The sequence below is a fragment of the Alligator mississippiensis genome, chromosome 13 (assembly GCF_030867095.1).
Source record: "Alligator mississippiensis isolate rAllMis1 chromosome 13, rAllMis1, whole genome shotgun sequence".
Taxonomy (NCBI): domain Eukaryota; kingdom Metazoa; phylum Chordata; order Crocodylia; family Alligatoridae; genus Alligator; species Alligator mississippiensis.
This window is the reverse complement of record NC_081836.1, coordinates 43,172,749-43,187,003: the sequence shown is the minus strand read 5'-3', so window position 1 is coordinate 43,187,003 and position 14,255 is coordinate 43,172,749. Positions and strand designations below refer to the sequence as shown.

At 42.7% G+C, this 14,255-nt stretch overlaps 1 protein-coding gene across 1 annotated transcript in view; it reads right to left on the bottom strand.

The window, feature by feature from the left end:
- LOC102576360 (BOS complex subunit NOMO1) overlaps positions 1-14,255 on the bottom strand; it is a 38,434-nt gene that overhangs the window by 8,677 nt on the left and 15,502 nt on the right. Inside the window, exons 15-24 of the mRNA XM_014610794.3 lie at positions 13,293-13,429; positions 11,943-12,030; positions 11,044-11,107; positions 9,881-9,976; positions 6,552-6,761; positions 6,182-6,264; positions 4,155-4,314; positions 2,807-2,933; positions 2,291-2,404; positions 786-913 (exon numbers count right to left, since the gene is read on the bottom strand). Coding sequence (XP_014466280.3) covers positions 786-913; positions 2,291-2,404; positions 2,807-2,933; positions 4,155-4,314; positions 6,182-6,264; positions 6,552-6,761; positions 9,881-9,976; positions 11,044-11,107; positions 11,943-12,030; positions 13,293-13,429 — 1,207 coding nt within the window. The remainder of the gene's footprint in view (positions 1-785; positions 914-2,290; positions 2,405-2,806; positions 2,934-4,154; positions 4,315-6,181; positions 6,265-6,551; positions 6,762-9,880; positions 9,977-11,043; positions 11,108-11,942; positions 12,031-13,292; positions 13,430-14,255) is intronic.

Here is a 14,255-nt window from a genome sequence, read left to right as displayed (position 1 = left end):
GGAAGGCCCCCTGTTACAGGCTACCATTCCTGCTGTTTTCATCCAAATCTACCTTAACACACACAAGTCACATGAGTTTTGCTTTCAGCAGTTTGAGGCGCAGTTTCCCCGTAACCCCTGCACCTATCTCCTTGAAACTTGGCAGGCTACCCTCCCTGCTGTTTTCATCCAAATCTGCCAAAAAATGACAAGTTATAGGTATTTCAGTGATTCCCCATTATAGTCTATGGCCAAATCACTGAATTAGCACCTAACCTTCCGAAGCCATTTGGCCGAAACAATTTGGAACAGTGACCCGAATCTCCGAATCAAATTACTGTCTCCCAAAATCAGTCAAATCCAAATACAATACTTCCTTATTTGCACAGGCCTATCAATTACTTCAGACAAGTACTTTACTGCAAACATTTAAAGAGACACTCTGCTTTTACAGCCAATAGAAAGACGCAAATCTTTTAAAGAAAGTGTTCCACATGCAATTCTTTCCCTTTCCCACTGGCTGTGGTACAGACTTCATGTGACAGTAGCATAAAGTGTCCCAAAAATCTTTCAGAGCAATGTTTTACCCTATGTATGTTCTGTCATAAAACATCATCTTCAAATACACTGGAAAATAACCATCTATAAAAGTTCAGCATAAAAAAGTTAAGTTCTGCCTTCAAAAGCCCACACAAGCAACCTGTAAAGAGGTACACCAATGGAAAACTTTGGTTTAGCGCCTGCCCAAGCAGACGGTGTGGCAGTTTTCATTCTGTAATGCAGCATGGTATATCAACTCTACTTACCTGTAAGCTGTCCTGTAACCTGTTATCCTGATTTTCAGATTCTGTCCCTCCTGCACTTCAATCATTTGTGAAGATGGCTCAAAGCGGAATTCTTTCATCATCGGTTTAAAGTAATACTGCCCTGGACTCTACAGAAAAGCATCATGCAATTCCAGTTTACTGCCATTAATGCACTCAGAACAATCCACTTGCCTCCTATAGATTGCATTTCCCAAAAGCTCCATGCTTTCTAGCCCAAGGTTCTCCCCAGACCCCAAATCACATGCTGCATTAGTCCACCTAATATTAGCACTTTGAAAAAGGGGCTTATTGGGGCCATAAAACACAGATGTACTGGAAAACAGCATGAGGCACAATGGACAGGGGAACTCTGGTCAAAGTCATTGTGCCCATACACATACGCCAATGCGTTCTAATTAGAACGCTCTAGCACTGCTGAAGCATCACATGTATAAGCTGCTGTGGGTTTAAAAATGGCTGCTGGGGGGGGCTTTAACTAAAGCTTGTCTAATGAGCTTTAGTTAAAGTGTCTCGTGGCCATGTTTAAATGTGTAGGAGCTTAAAACACATGACACTGAAGCATTTTAATTAGAGCGGCTCTCCAGGAACTGCTCTAATTAAAATGACCCCTCTCCCCACATGTGTATAGACACCCGTTATTTACAAAGTGTCACTGACAAGTAGCAACCAGAAAAGCAGAGCCACATGTGCAAGGAAATGTGGGTCAGCTGTGTACACTCACAGGTACACTTTTATGTGTTGCATTCCTTCCCCAAAGTATCAAAGGTTATTAGAGACCAATTTTATAGCTTTATATTTACAAGTAGTGTGCTGACACCATGGATAGGGACCACTGGAATTTGCACCAGAAGTGCACTGCACAGCGGGTGCTTTAGTCTTGGAGTTTCTCCTACGTGTCCCCCAGCTGCTGATCAGGTGAGGTGAAAAACACATTTTTAAATATGCTGTTGTTTTTGCCTCCCATTGCTAACTGGCAGAGGGGCCCCGGCAGCCCCACTTCTTGCTGCTGACCAGCCAGGAGGCAAAAATCGCAGCATATTTAAAACCACAGTTTCTGCCTCCCAGCCACTAGGAGCAAGCGGCAAGGCCAATGGAGTCCCTCTGCCAATCAGCAGCGGAGGGGCATGCAGGGGAAACTCCAAGATGAAAGGAGCTGCTGCGCAGCGCACTTCCAGCGCAAATTTCAGTGGTCCCTAACCATGGACCAGACCAGTCTGCCAGCTTGGTGTGGAAACGTTCAAGCCATAATCAAGGAGTCCTTTCTTTTTTTTTTTCATTAGTTTTCACCTATTTCACTCAGTGAAATATGGATAGATAACTGTGGCTTGCCACTTCTGAGACACACACTTCTACAGTGGCTGGTTAAAATCAGTAGAAAGAGAATGTGGGCTTGCCAAGCTCAGGAGCATTGCTAATATCTCAACTGTGAGGGTAAGGGGCATGTATAAGCACATTCATAGCAGAGGCAAAACCAGGCACCTTACCAGGTTAGAAAAGGTCAGCATGCCGTTGTCCTGTGTCAGGAGATTGGAACGGAACACACCTCCACTAAGGGACAGGAGAACCCCTGCAAGAGGCTGGTCTTCTTCAGATTTAATCTATTTTTTTAAAAAGCAGCAATCAGTTAATGGTAGCATTGCTGTGAGGTACTGTGAAATACTTGTGATTTACCGTGGGATACTGATACCAGGGCATTTTTATAAGGTAAAGAAACAATGGAGAAAAGGCCTAACTTAGCAAAAAGCAATACCAATATTTGCAGGACAGAGTCTAACACCTTCATTATAAAACAGGAAAAAAACTGCTGCATTGCTGGTAATGGTCTACTAGCCAGAGATCTGTCCCCATTAAAAAATACCAAAATCATTCAATGGCTAAATCTGCCCAGATCACACAATCAATTCTCTAAGTCGGTAATGTGGGTATGTTTAGGGGTTTTGATGTGGAGGCTTCTGCTGCACATTTTCCCCTCAAAAAAGGCGAAGTGTGAAGAACATTACCTCAAAAGTCACTCCTGCAAGAGCAAAAGCTTTGAAGTCCCCAACTGTTCCCTCCACTGCAGTCAAGACATACCCTTCTTTCTGTGCAGTAACAGTATATTCCAAGTCACTATGGAGTGGTCCAACACTTCAAATAAAAGGGAAGAAGGATGAATCTTAAGAGACAAGTCTACCACAAACAATACTAATAATGAACACATATGTCAAATTTATAGTCACAACAAGACTTAAATGAGGGTACCCAAAAAAGGAAAACTAGAGGTGTACCGATACATCAGTCCAACATCGGATCGGCACCAATATAAAGAAAATTGACTATACCCGAAATCGGCCTGAAGTGGCCGATAATTAGTCTGATAAAAGCCTGTGCATGCGTGCTGCCACAGTGCAGCATGCAGGCAGCAAGGAAAACAGCCCAGCAGCTTGGAGAGCTGTATGCAGCTGGTAAGTCTGTTGTGGTGGACGGAGAGGGGAGAGGGAAGGGGCGTGGAGGGGGCAGATCAACACCCCCCACAGTGAGGGAGACAGCGGGGCAGGGGCTGGACTAGGTGCTGCCCAACCGAGGCGAGGTGCGGGATGGAGTCACAGCTTGTCCAGGAGTCGTGGGGAGAGGCAGCGGTTCCCACTGCTGCCTGCACCGTGGGAGGGCACGGGGGGGGGGGGGGAGAGGGAGTGCCCCCGGATCGGTGCAGGATGGGGCAGGGAGGACTACAGCTGTGGGCTGGGGGCCACACTAGGCTCTTTCCAGCAGGGGGGGAAGTAGGGGCTGGACCACACTGCATTGCACTGTGCTCAGGGTGGGCAGCAGCAGCGCTGGGAGAGGGGCTACAGGTGAGGAGCTGCAGCCACCACAAATTTTGCTGTAGCTCCCCAATAACCCCTCCTCCCAGTGCCGCTGCCACCAACCCCAAGCGCAACACAGACCAGGACAGCTCCCCCCTACCCCCCACCAAGGAAGAACCCGCCCCAGCCCACACCCACAGCCTGCCCCGCCTCACGCAGATCCCGGGGGTACACGACCCCTCCCCATGTGTTCCCAGGGTGCACACAGCATTGTTCCCCCTGCGCACACCCCCGGACAAGCCACAGCTCCATCCCATGCCCTGCCCTGCTCAGGCAGTGCCTACCCCAGGCCCAGCCCCACCTCATCGTGGGGGGCGTTGATCTGCTCCCCCACACCCCTTCTCTCCCCGCTCCCCTTCCACCACAACAGACTTACCAGCTGTATGCAGCTCTGTTGGAAGTCAGATCAGTATCGGCCAATATGCCTCCTTAAAAAGCAGCTATCGTTATCAGCCCCCAAAATCTCTATCGGTGCACCCCTAAAGAAAACAAGTATCCTATTTACCTGTAGGAGCCTTTGTCATCAGTAAAAACTGTGATAAGTGGTGAAGTTGCTCCCTTTTCACCAATGATAATCTCAACACCCTCCAATTCAGGATGAATATGTCCTTCCAGAAATAAACCTGCTTTTCCATGAATCGCTATCAGCTTCCCAGGGCAGCTTTCTTAGCATGACAAAGGGGAAAAACACAAAGGTTAAAAATACCCTCAACAACAGCTCAGTAACATTAACCTAGATGATCATAATAGTCTCACACCTGACCATAAAACCTACCAGCACAGATCACTCTAAAATCAATTAACTGCACTTCAAAACTAGAAGCACAAACACAACACTGATGTCTGGGATTTGCTAGATTACTTGGGGCATTCATTTGTACATAAGCCACTGTGTACGGGTCAAGCTTAAATCTGAATCCAAAAGCAATGGTACACTTCCCATAGTGACACTAGTAATTCACACATTAGCAAGAACTTTTGAGGGAAGACCAAGCCACATTAATGATAATGTTACCAGTAAAAAGTTAAATTTGCTAGTGTGCAAGAACCAAAAGTACTATCTTGTGCAGCATTTGAACATTCTGTGGGTACAAAAACACAAAATACTTTCCAAGAAGCTACAAATGTCACAAACCTAAGGCAAATAGGACAAAGACTAAGAATGTGCAACTGCACCAATACTGACTGTAGGTACAAGTGATATTCTATAATAAATGTCTTTGTTTGATAAATATGTCTAACAGAGTTATTGAAATCTATTATTATTTAATAAAAATCATTGGTGACAAAAGCTTCCATTTACCAGATGAACTTTGACAGATATTACACATAAGCTGGTTTAAGTGATCAGAAACTGGTTTAAACCTGTAACAGAACAGATGTTCAGTGCACATAAATCAGTTTGAAAATGGATGAAACCAATTTGAGATAAACCCAGTTGAAGGTAGTATCAGACTTAACCGATTTGGCTCAAACTGGTTTATGCAATGTCTGTCCCAGACCCTTTCCTGGTTTAACTTAAACCAGAGTCCCCCAGCATCCCAGATGCTTTGCAGCCCTGGGCAGGGCTCACTTCTCCCTCGCTGGAGCTCCAGCTGTTAATGGCCCTCCATTCCTTTCTTGGAAAAAGCTGTTTAACAAGAGCTTGAACTAATGAAAGAGGCTTTTGTTTTCTTGATGGGCTAATAAATGCTCTGTTAGTCCTTGTGCAACTCCCTGCTGTGTAACTAATTCTCTGCTGGCACGCTCACTGGTCAGGAGCAGTGAGGGGGAGTGAACACTCCCCTAATCAGAGCGTGCTGCTAAGGCCAGGCCATGCTGTCCCTCAGCTCAGCACTGCAGACGGGAAGGGAAGGGAGGGCTGCTCTATCACCCGCTGGCTTCTAGTTTAAGCCATTGCAAGCATGTGCCTGCATTTCCTCAGTCCAGAGGGGATGTCTTTACAGTTACAAACTGGTTCAGTCTAGCCAAGTTAAACTAACCTGCAAAGACCGAATCAATTTAGGCTCAGGCTTTTTGAATGCCTGTCCCTAGTCTGAGAGGATAAGGAAACCACAAATGGAGAAACTTAAAATCTCTGCACTGGACAACCAATAGAACTAATTATAACGAAAGTCAGAGTCCCTTTCATGACAGATGGATTTCCTCCCTCAAGAGCGAAGTGAAAGAAAAGATATTGCTTGGATATCCTTACTAGGCAGGAAGTTTATCTTCTCAAGTTATCATCATCTTTAATATTACTATAGCATGTAGGAATCCTCATTTTTACCCAGAATACAATTGTACTGAATGATGTACAACATCTGGTGAAAGCACAGATTTATATTTCTTTACATTCCTGTAGCTCAAATGCTTTCCATTTTCAAAAAGGGAAATTAGCCCATGTACAAACTGGGATGCAACTGAAACTGGATACATAATGTCACAACTTCCTTTGAAAAGCAGCTTATAATTTGATATGTAAGGATAATGTTTGCCTATATAAAACTGTACTGTGTCTTTTTTTTTTTTTGCTATATATTATGTCTTTACCTCCACTGACAACTGTTTCCACGGAAGGTGGATAGAAAAGCAGCTCTTTTGATGAAGGTGTCACAGTGATTTTTTCTCCAGACCTAGAAAATAAGCAGAAGTGTAATTAGCAGGTCTCTTGCAGCACTGCATTCTCAGCAGTGTGGCCATCGAGAGAGGTGGAGGACAGCATAGGACCTAGGAGTAAGCTGTGAGACATTCATGTTATGCATTTTTAGGCTGCAGCCACTGAGATTCACCAAAGGAACTTGAACAAATGACCTATTCCCTCCAAATGGCAGTACCCCACAGTGGGGAGGACATAAGACAACGATAGACAATAGCCCCATGAGAATTGCGCTGTACTACTGTGCCGAATATATTATAGTACCTTGCCCAGTATGAAAATTCATATGCGAATGGACCTCGGAGTTCATCCACCATTTCTTGCACGGGTGGCTTTGTTCCTTCCTCCTCCTGCCCCTTCCTCTCTCTTTCCTGTCTGCGAGCCTCAATCTCTGCCAGCTGCTGCTCCTGGCGCAGCTCTTGCAGAGATTTCAGAGGCCCTAAGACTAAGGCAGGTTCACTGTCAATCGATGATCTGAAAACGTAAGAGGAAGACAAAATGTTCTGTCTCTGAAATAGAAGCTACATACTCATTGTACCTCCTCTCTCCTATTTCAGACTGCAGGAAATTTTAGCCCCCTCACTTTCTTTAACCATCCTCCTTTAATGCTACTACCTCCTCCAAGTACAAATAAAACTAAAGCAAAGGCAGAAATCTCTTCACTCATCCCTATCTGCCAGCTACTGCTAGAAAGCAACATTCAGAGAGAACAGAAAGCTGTACAAATTCTCCCAGAGGAAAACTGCCTTGTTATTCTACAATGGGAGAAAGGTTGGCGCTTCAAAATTTAAGACTACCTGAACACAATAAATTCAGTTATACAGATTGAGTCTAAGCGTGTGAGAGATCATATTTCTTTTTCCTGTACTAGGAAACCTCTAAAAACCCGAAAGCCCTACTTACAAGTGCAGAGTGTACATGGCCAACAGTACACAAGCAAAATAAAGGGGGCAGAGTATCAATGCTGAAGGACGGTAACTTCTACAGAACAGAACCACATATAGAAAAACAATATTAACTAAGGTTTTGTCTCAAAACTAAACTGAAAAATTTCTGCAGAACTTAACACCAATGGAAATATTTGTATTTAGACAATGAGGGGGGAAACTACACCACCCTTGCCCTTAGAGCAAGGTGTCAAGCATATGACCTGCAGGCCAGAGAGCATCTCTAACTGGCCTGCTGGACAATGAAAAGTTGGGGGGCAAGGCCTTCTACAGAATTCAGGACCCTTTGCCCTGCTGACCACAGCTGCTGGCAGCAGGTTTGGTTCATTATTACCTGGACGTTGTTGTTCACCCAGAACCCCTCTGCCAGATCCCTTGGGCGGCCACAGCAGCTACCCCCCATGCCCCAAGCTCAATCCAACCCAAGAGCCCTGTAGTCTGGCTCTAGGTGTTAGGTCCCAGGTGAGTTTGACACCCCTGTCTGAGAGTACTTAAATCTCAAATAATACATGTTATTAGATGATAACAGAACTTTAGACTTCCAAAAAATGACAGGGCCTGCCTCGGGGAAAGCAAGGTGGAACCAACCTTGAAGTACAACTACTATTGTTTCTCTGATCCTATAAAATCAAGATCTGTAGCCGTTCTCCACAATTCCCCCCATCCTCCACCTCTTTCTCTTTGCCACTCTTAATCATTCATATTTAAAGCTCTTAAGACTTGGCTCAGTCTTTTTTTCCCCATTTTTGCCTTGCTCAAAACCACAAGGTCAAAGCCCATGAGAATGGTCTTTCTAAAAGATGCTTAGCTGAAGTCTTCTTTTCCATCATCCTGGCAATGTTCTCTACTCATAGAAGTCATTGCAATTTCATTGTATTTAGTCCTCTATATAATTCCCTCAAGTCCCTATTACATCTTGTTCAAAAACAGTTCACCCATACCAACCAAAAGTTTACTTCAAGACTTTTTTCTAGGTACTGAGCTGTCTTTCTTCCTTAGGAAGTGCACAGGTCTTACCTCAATAAAAAAAATAGATGTTATAATAGTCCTGCATATTTATCTACATTTTACTTCTTCTCAATAGTTTGGATGTAAAAATTATCTAGAGGAACATAATAGGCATTCCTGCACTATGACCATACCTTAAAGCCCTCCTTCCACTCTGCACTATTATTTGTTTATATCTATGGTCACTGATCATTCTCTATACTGTATCTCATTTCTCTTTAATAGCCAGGTCATCTACACCAGGCCCACAATTTTTTAGGGCCCCCCGATGCGAAGCCGGAAGCAGGAGGGGAGGGAGGATACGGCGAGCGGCCCAACACTGGGGGCCCCTTGGTTGTGGGGTCCCCTGCGGCCACAGGTTTTGCAGGATAGGACGAGCCAGCCCTGATCTACACATCAGAAAAGTTGATCCTGAGAAATATGCCAAGTTTTCACATTTTCCCCCCAATAGCTATACCAAGGAGTGCAATGGATCTTCCTACACTAGGCCATTCGAGGGGGAGACAGAGGTCACATACCCTGCTCTCACACTAGTTTTGACCCCCACACACAGAGGGCTGTGCCATCTATTTTATCAGGAAGTAAACTGATTAATTCCAGTCTACAGGCGAATCCCATGACACGCTATCATGTACTTTCTTGTACATTTTCTAATCATATTCTCATCAAATGGCTAGTCTTATATATACACACGTTTTTTACCCTAAGAACTTAATCCCATTTGAGGTGTCCAGGATGTCTCCTTACTTTTCACAAAATAGCCAAAAAACAAAACGTAGGCTAAACACAGTCTGTTGACCACCAGTTGCCAACAAAGCACTGCCTGGTATTGGGCCTCCAGTTCTAGCTGCTAAACCGCACTGAGGAGAAAAGCTCTCAGTTCTTTACTATCTCTGTGTTACTTTTCCATATTACCAGTTGCTGCAGGTTCATTAGGCTAGAGGTTGAATTTCCTTCAGGGATTTTTACTTTGCTAAGAGGTTTATAATATTTTATGAAAGTCTGAGAAAGCTAGTTAGAACACATGAGCATCAGCAAAGCTTTAATAAAGCTCTCATCAAGTCAGCATCTCCCAGCCTCACCTGACACCTCAAACAATTAAAATTGCTCACAAATCCCCCTGCAACCTGCATTTTCAGCTAATATAACCTAGCACATTAGTATGTAATCATTCTACATGGTTTCCTTTTTATAGCTTCTTCATGCCAATAACAATGGTCTAAAGCAGAAAACAGGTCTCTCTTCTTGAAGTGCTAAGAGAAAAAACAGATCCCAAAACAAAGGTATCCAAAACAGACTAAAAAAGGTCAGATGAATTCTAGAGAAATTAAAACCCAGTTCACTAACAGTCATCATCTCTTGGAACATCATAACTGTGTTTTTTTGTAACCTTCTCACAAATATATATGGAACAGCTGAATACAGATAGAGAGATAATGCATAAAATAACAGTCACGGACCACTTATCCATCCACGCAAAATCCTAAGGACATAGAACAGCCTGCGACTCAAAACTGCTGGGGCTAAAAACCAGGAGCACTTGTGCCACAGCTGTGTTGGCTTCAATATTACAAACTCAAATAAAACTTTATGAATAAAATCTCCTTTTTAACAGCTCCAACATTTCTTTGTTCTTACTTAATGGTAACAGTCACATCCATCAGTTTATCTGTTGTTATTGTCCCAAGGACATGGTGCCGAATTGCAGTCAGGGTCAGGATACTGGGAGAGGACCTGTAAGTCAAAAGAAAAGAAAGGAACTACATAAGAAGAAAAAAAAGAAATCTCACTTAGTGAGTTTTCCCCTGACTATCCCATTTACCTTAAAACTATGACACACTAGTTATGGAGGTGGTGTAACCAAGGTCATAGAGCAAACTGACAAGTCACTTCCTGTGTCTGTACCTCCACTCTCCTTCCCAGTACCAGGCTTGTCTAGTTTGACTAGTTATTCTCTGAACCAAGCACAATCTCCCGTTAGGTTTCTGTTTAACAGAGGCTTGGCCCTGGGTGCTACAGGAATAAACTGATAATGAACTACTCCACCCACCAACGAAGTACAATCAATTCAGGAATCTGAGCACCGCACAACAGCTGTTTAGGGCAAATATCTTATTCAGCTAAAGTACCAGGTATAAGCAGAAGGTAATTACCACAGCTGGAATGTAGTCACAACACTACACCTAGTTACAGAATGCAACTGCTCTTCTCAAACATGATATCAAATGATCAGTACTCTATGTTGAAATCATTTCGGTTTTTGTTACAAAGAAAAATTCAATATAAGGAGAAATAAGAGTATCAAAAAGATCAATTTAAAATGGTAAAACGTTTTTGAACTCTAGGATTAAACAGAATTTAATTGTTTATTTGCTTTGACAGAGGCAGCTAAGGCAAAAGCAGATCCTTTCCACATTGTTGTGATAAGGACTCCCCCTACTGGTTAAAATGTATCATAGCCAACATGTCGTTCCTGATGGGTTTAAATAAAAGTTAGCTGCATTGGTCTGAAGTCAAGTTTGCACCAAATGCGCGCACGCGCATGTGTGTATATACACATATATATACACACATATATATATATATATATATATATATATATATATATATACACACATACACACACACACACACACACACACATATACACACACACACACATTATGCTATTATATATAGCACAAGCTTTTGTAAGCTAAAGCTCACTTCATCAAATAGTTAAAAAAACCCAGTCTCATCTGAAGAAAGCATCTATTATGGCAGTTACAAGATCAAATGCTTTGCATGCTGTTTTTGCTTACGTATCATAAGTGTAGTATTCATACTCAAATCGATGACAGGAACGTGGGGTCACTTCATAAACACCTGAAGAAGTTAAAGAAAGAAGTAATGAATTCTAAGGACAGAAAGCCCAGCTTACAACAGTATCATTTATATATAGAAATGAATCACAGTGCTTTATTTATTACTATAGCCCTGAAATCAGACACTTGAAAATTATTTCAGCTCAGTTCTGCAACAAATTACTACAGGTACTTGCCCAGATTTTCTCAAAAATATACTAATGCAAAACATTAAGACAGATGGGCAAGTGGGAAATCTCATACTATTGTGATAACAATAAGTCATGTGGACACCACTAAGCAAAATTAGTGACAACCTGTTGAAGTGACTAGATCTCTAAACAGTTACAGAATCACTGTAACAGATATAGTACATGTGACTTAAGGTAAACCGAGATCAAAACTGAAGCAGAATTAAGCTTGAATATTCATACTCCACATCCTACACACAGGAGATCTGGGACACGTAGAAATTAAAAAAACAACAAATTTTTGAAAACCCTTTCTCTTGGCTCTGACAAGCTGCTGGTGCTTTCTGTTTCAAAGGTACCCAGAATGAGGCCCAGATGGTAATGAAACTTCCAGTATCTGCAAATGAGATATTATTTGGAAGTATCTAGGTATGATCAAAATATATGTTAGCATGTGGAGAGTGGATCAGAGCCCATACCTTTGTTCCAGTTCAAATGGAAGAGGGTTGTTTTTCTACATTCACTTAGGTTATGAAGAAAATATTTCTGTTAACTTGTCGTATAGAATGCCGAGCTTCAGAAGTTTACCAATATCCTACAGTAATCAGTCCTCAAATTTCAGAAACTGCAATACTTTGTTTAAAATAAACATTTGAAAGAAGTTACCTGGCTTTGAAAGACAGAATCTATTAACACCTTTGGATAAGTTATAAACACCAACATTCTCCGGTCCATTTCCATCCTGATAAAATTCCTGAACAACAGACCCAAACACAATATATTATTGGCAAGTATCCATCCAACCAAAGGTAAAAAGTATTTATTTGGGAAGTTCTAATTAATTTTCGATACTTTCACAGCAAGTTCCAACCAAAGACTTCTAGGCCCTTTATAAACCCTGTGAGGCCAGTCTCAAACATCTTTATGCCTCAACACCTCTGGGCATTTTTACACATAAAAGCACCCAGCGCTGCAATGTTTGCAGTTGTATAAACAGCGAAATGCACATGAGTGCTGAGAAAATGGCAGTGCTGCACTTTTGAACTAACACACATGGAAGGTGCTTTAGTTAAAAAACATACCATTGCCATTTTCTGCGTGTTGACGCACATTTTGCCACCTATACAACTGCACGCGGCACACCAGGTCACGCGAGGAGCGGACTCGATTAATCAAGCCTCCTCCGAAGCAGCGGATCTCTGGTGCGTCATAAGACAAAAAAGTATGTGTATAAATGCCCTTTGTGTCTAAGGCACCATCCACAGAGGTGGGAGACCCCAGTTCAAATCCACATTCTGCCTGATTCAGAGCAGGCTTTTGAATCCAGGTTTTCCTCTTTCAGGAAAGTGCCCTAACCACTAGTCTATAAATAACTGAACAGGTTTTGCAAACCACAGTAAGTTCAAGGGGTGTTCAAACTAGCTAGCTTAAAGTTAGCTAAAGCACATGTACATGATCTACAGTCATGCTTCTGACTGGAGTGCAGACACAGCTGAAAATTTCCTGTTCACAAACAGAGAAGGATGGCTTGGTGGGTAAGGATAAAGACTGGCCATCAAAACATACTTCTCTTGGTTCTGCCAAAAGCTTTTTGTGGCATGAGCACAGGAGAGTCCCTCACTCTTTCTGTGCTTTAGCTCATATATAAAACTAGGAAAACAGTAATTCTGTGCTTTACACAGCTACCAGGGAAATTAAGTCAACTTGAAAGGTGCTTGGATGCTACAATACCAAAGAAAAACCTTCAAAAGATAGCTCTCACACCTTTTGTGCAGTAAACATCCTTTTCAAGCTGTTACCCAAAGACATTCTATATTCTATTTTTACTCATCACAGTGCATGCGAAAGAATGTGTTTTCTTAACCTTTTTGGGGCTACTCATAATTTCCTTTTGCTTCCCAAATGTGTCTGAAAGTTCTCCCCCCACTAAGGAACAACCAAAGAGGTTCCAAACTGTGCAAACGTCATCTGCATGTATGTGCCTATAAGAAAAAAGGGAGTGTGTTACATACATACCAGTGTAATTGCATGGGAAAGGGAGCACCGCAGCATATACCCAGTCTGCCTGAATTCTATCCCAGAGACATCTTCCTCCATAACTTCCAGTTCCAAAGATTTATTCTTCCAGCACCAGTCTTCATGAACAATACTTACTAAAAAACAAGCACCACAAAGTGTTGAACAAGCAATATCCTTGCTGCACTGAAGTTTCATAACACTGGCTGTTCCCATAAACCCTTCCCACTCGTTACGCAAATGTACCCATGAAGAAAAAGATATGACAAGTTTGGTCACGCAACAGTGCAACATCACTGCATGTCCATATACACTTTCTCTTAGCTGTTCCTGCAGGATGACCTCATCATAACCAACTGTGCCAAAGATACCTAGAAGGATCATGACTTAAGGGTCACTGCCAGGTGGGACACCTGGGTTAAAAAGGCAATCTGTGTGCGCCCCCTTTTCCCACTTTCTTGTGTAGGGACACATGAACACTTGGAGCAATTTCAAAAGGAAAACCTTTCAAACGGGCAGCAGCTAGTATGTTCTAATTGCTGGGTGTGAACAAGCCGAGTACGGTTCAAATACAGGAAAGCCACTCTAACTGTAACCTGGATGAAGGACTGTTGAGCTGGATTGGGTCTGCTACATTTGAATCTTTCTCAATGTGTTCACACACAACAATTGTACCAGCTGCTTCCCTTTTGAAAGGGCTCCAAAGCACCTGTGTCCACACTCTTTGAGAACAAGAAGTTCCAAAGCACCTTAACTCACACAAAAGGAGCCAATCTGTTAGGGCAGGAATTGGTGCAATGGCAGGTGAGGGAATAAGGATGAACATTCTCAACCAGGGTGCCATAGATTCCTTAAAATCCTTTCAAGGGTGCCATGCAGTGTTAGCCCTGTTAGGTGTGCAAATATGATTCACAAAAAACTCAGGGTTTCAAAGAGGAATGCACAGGGTCAAAAACATTCTGA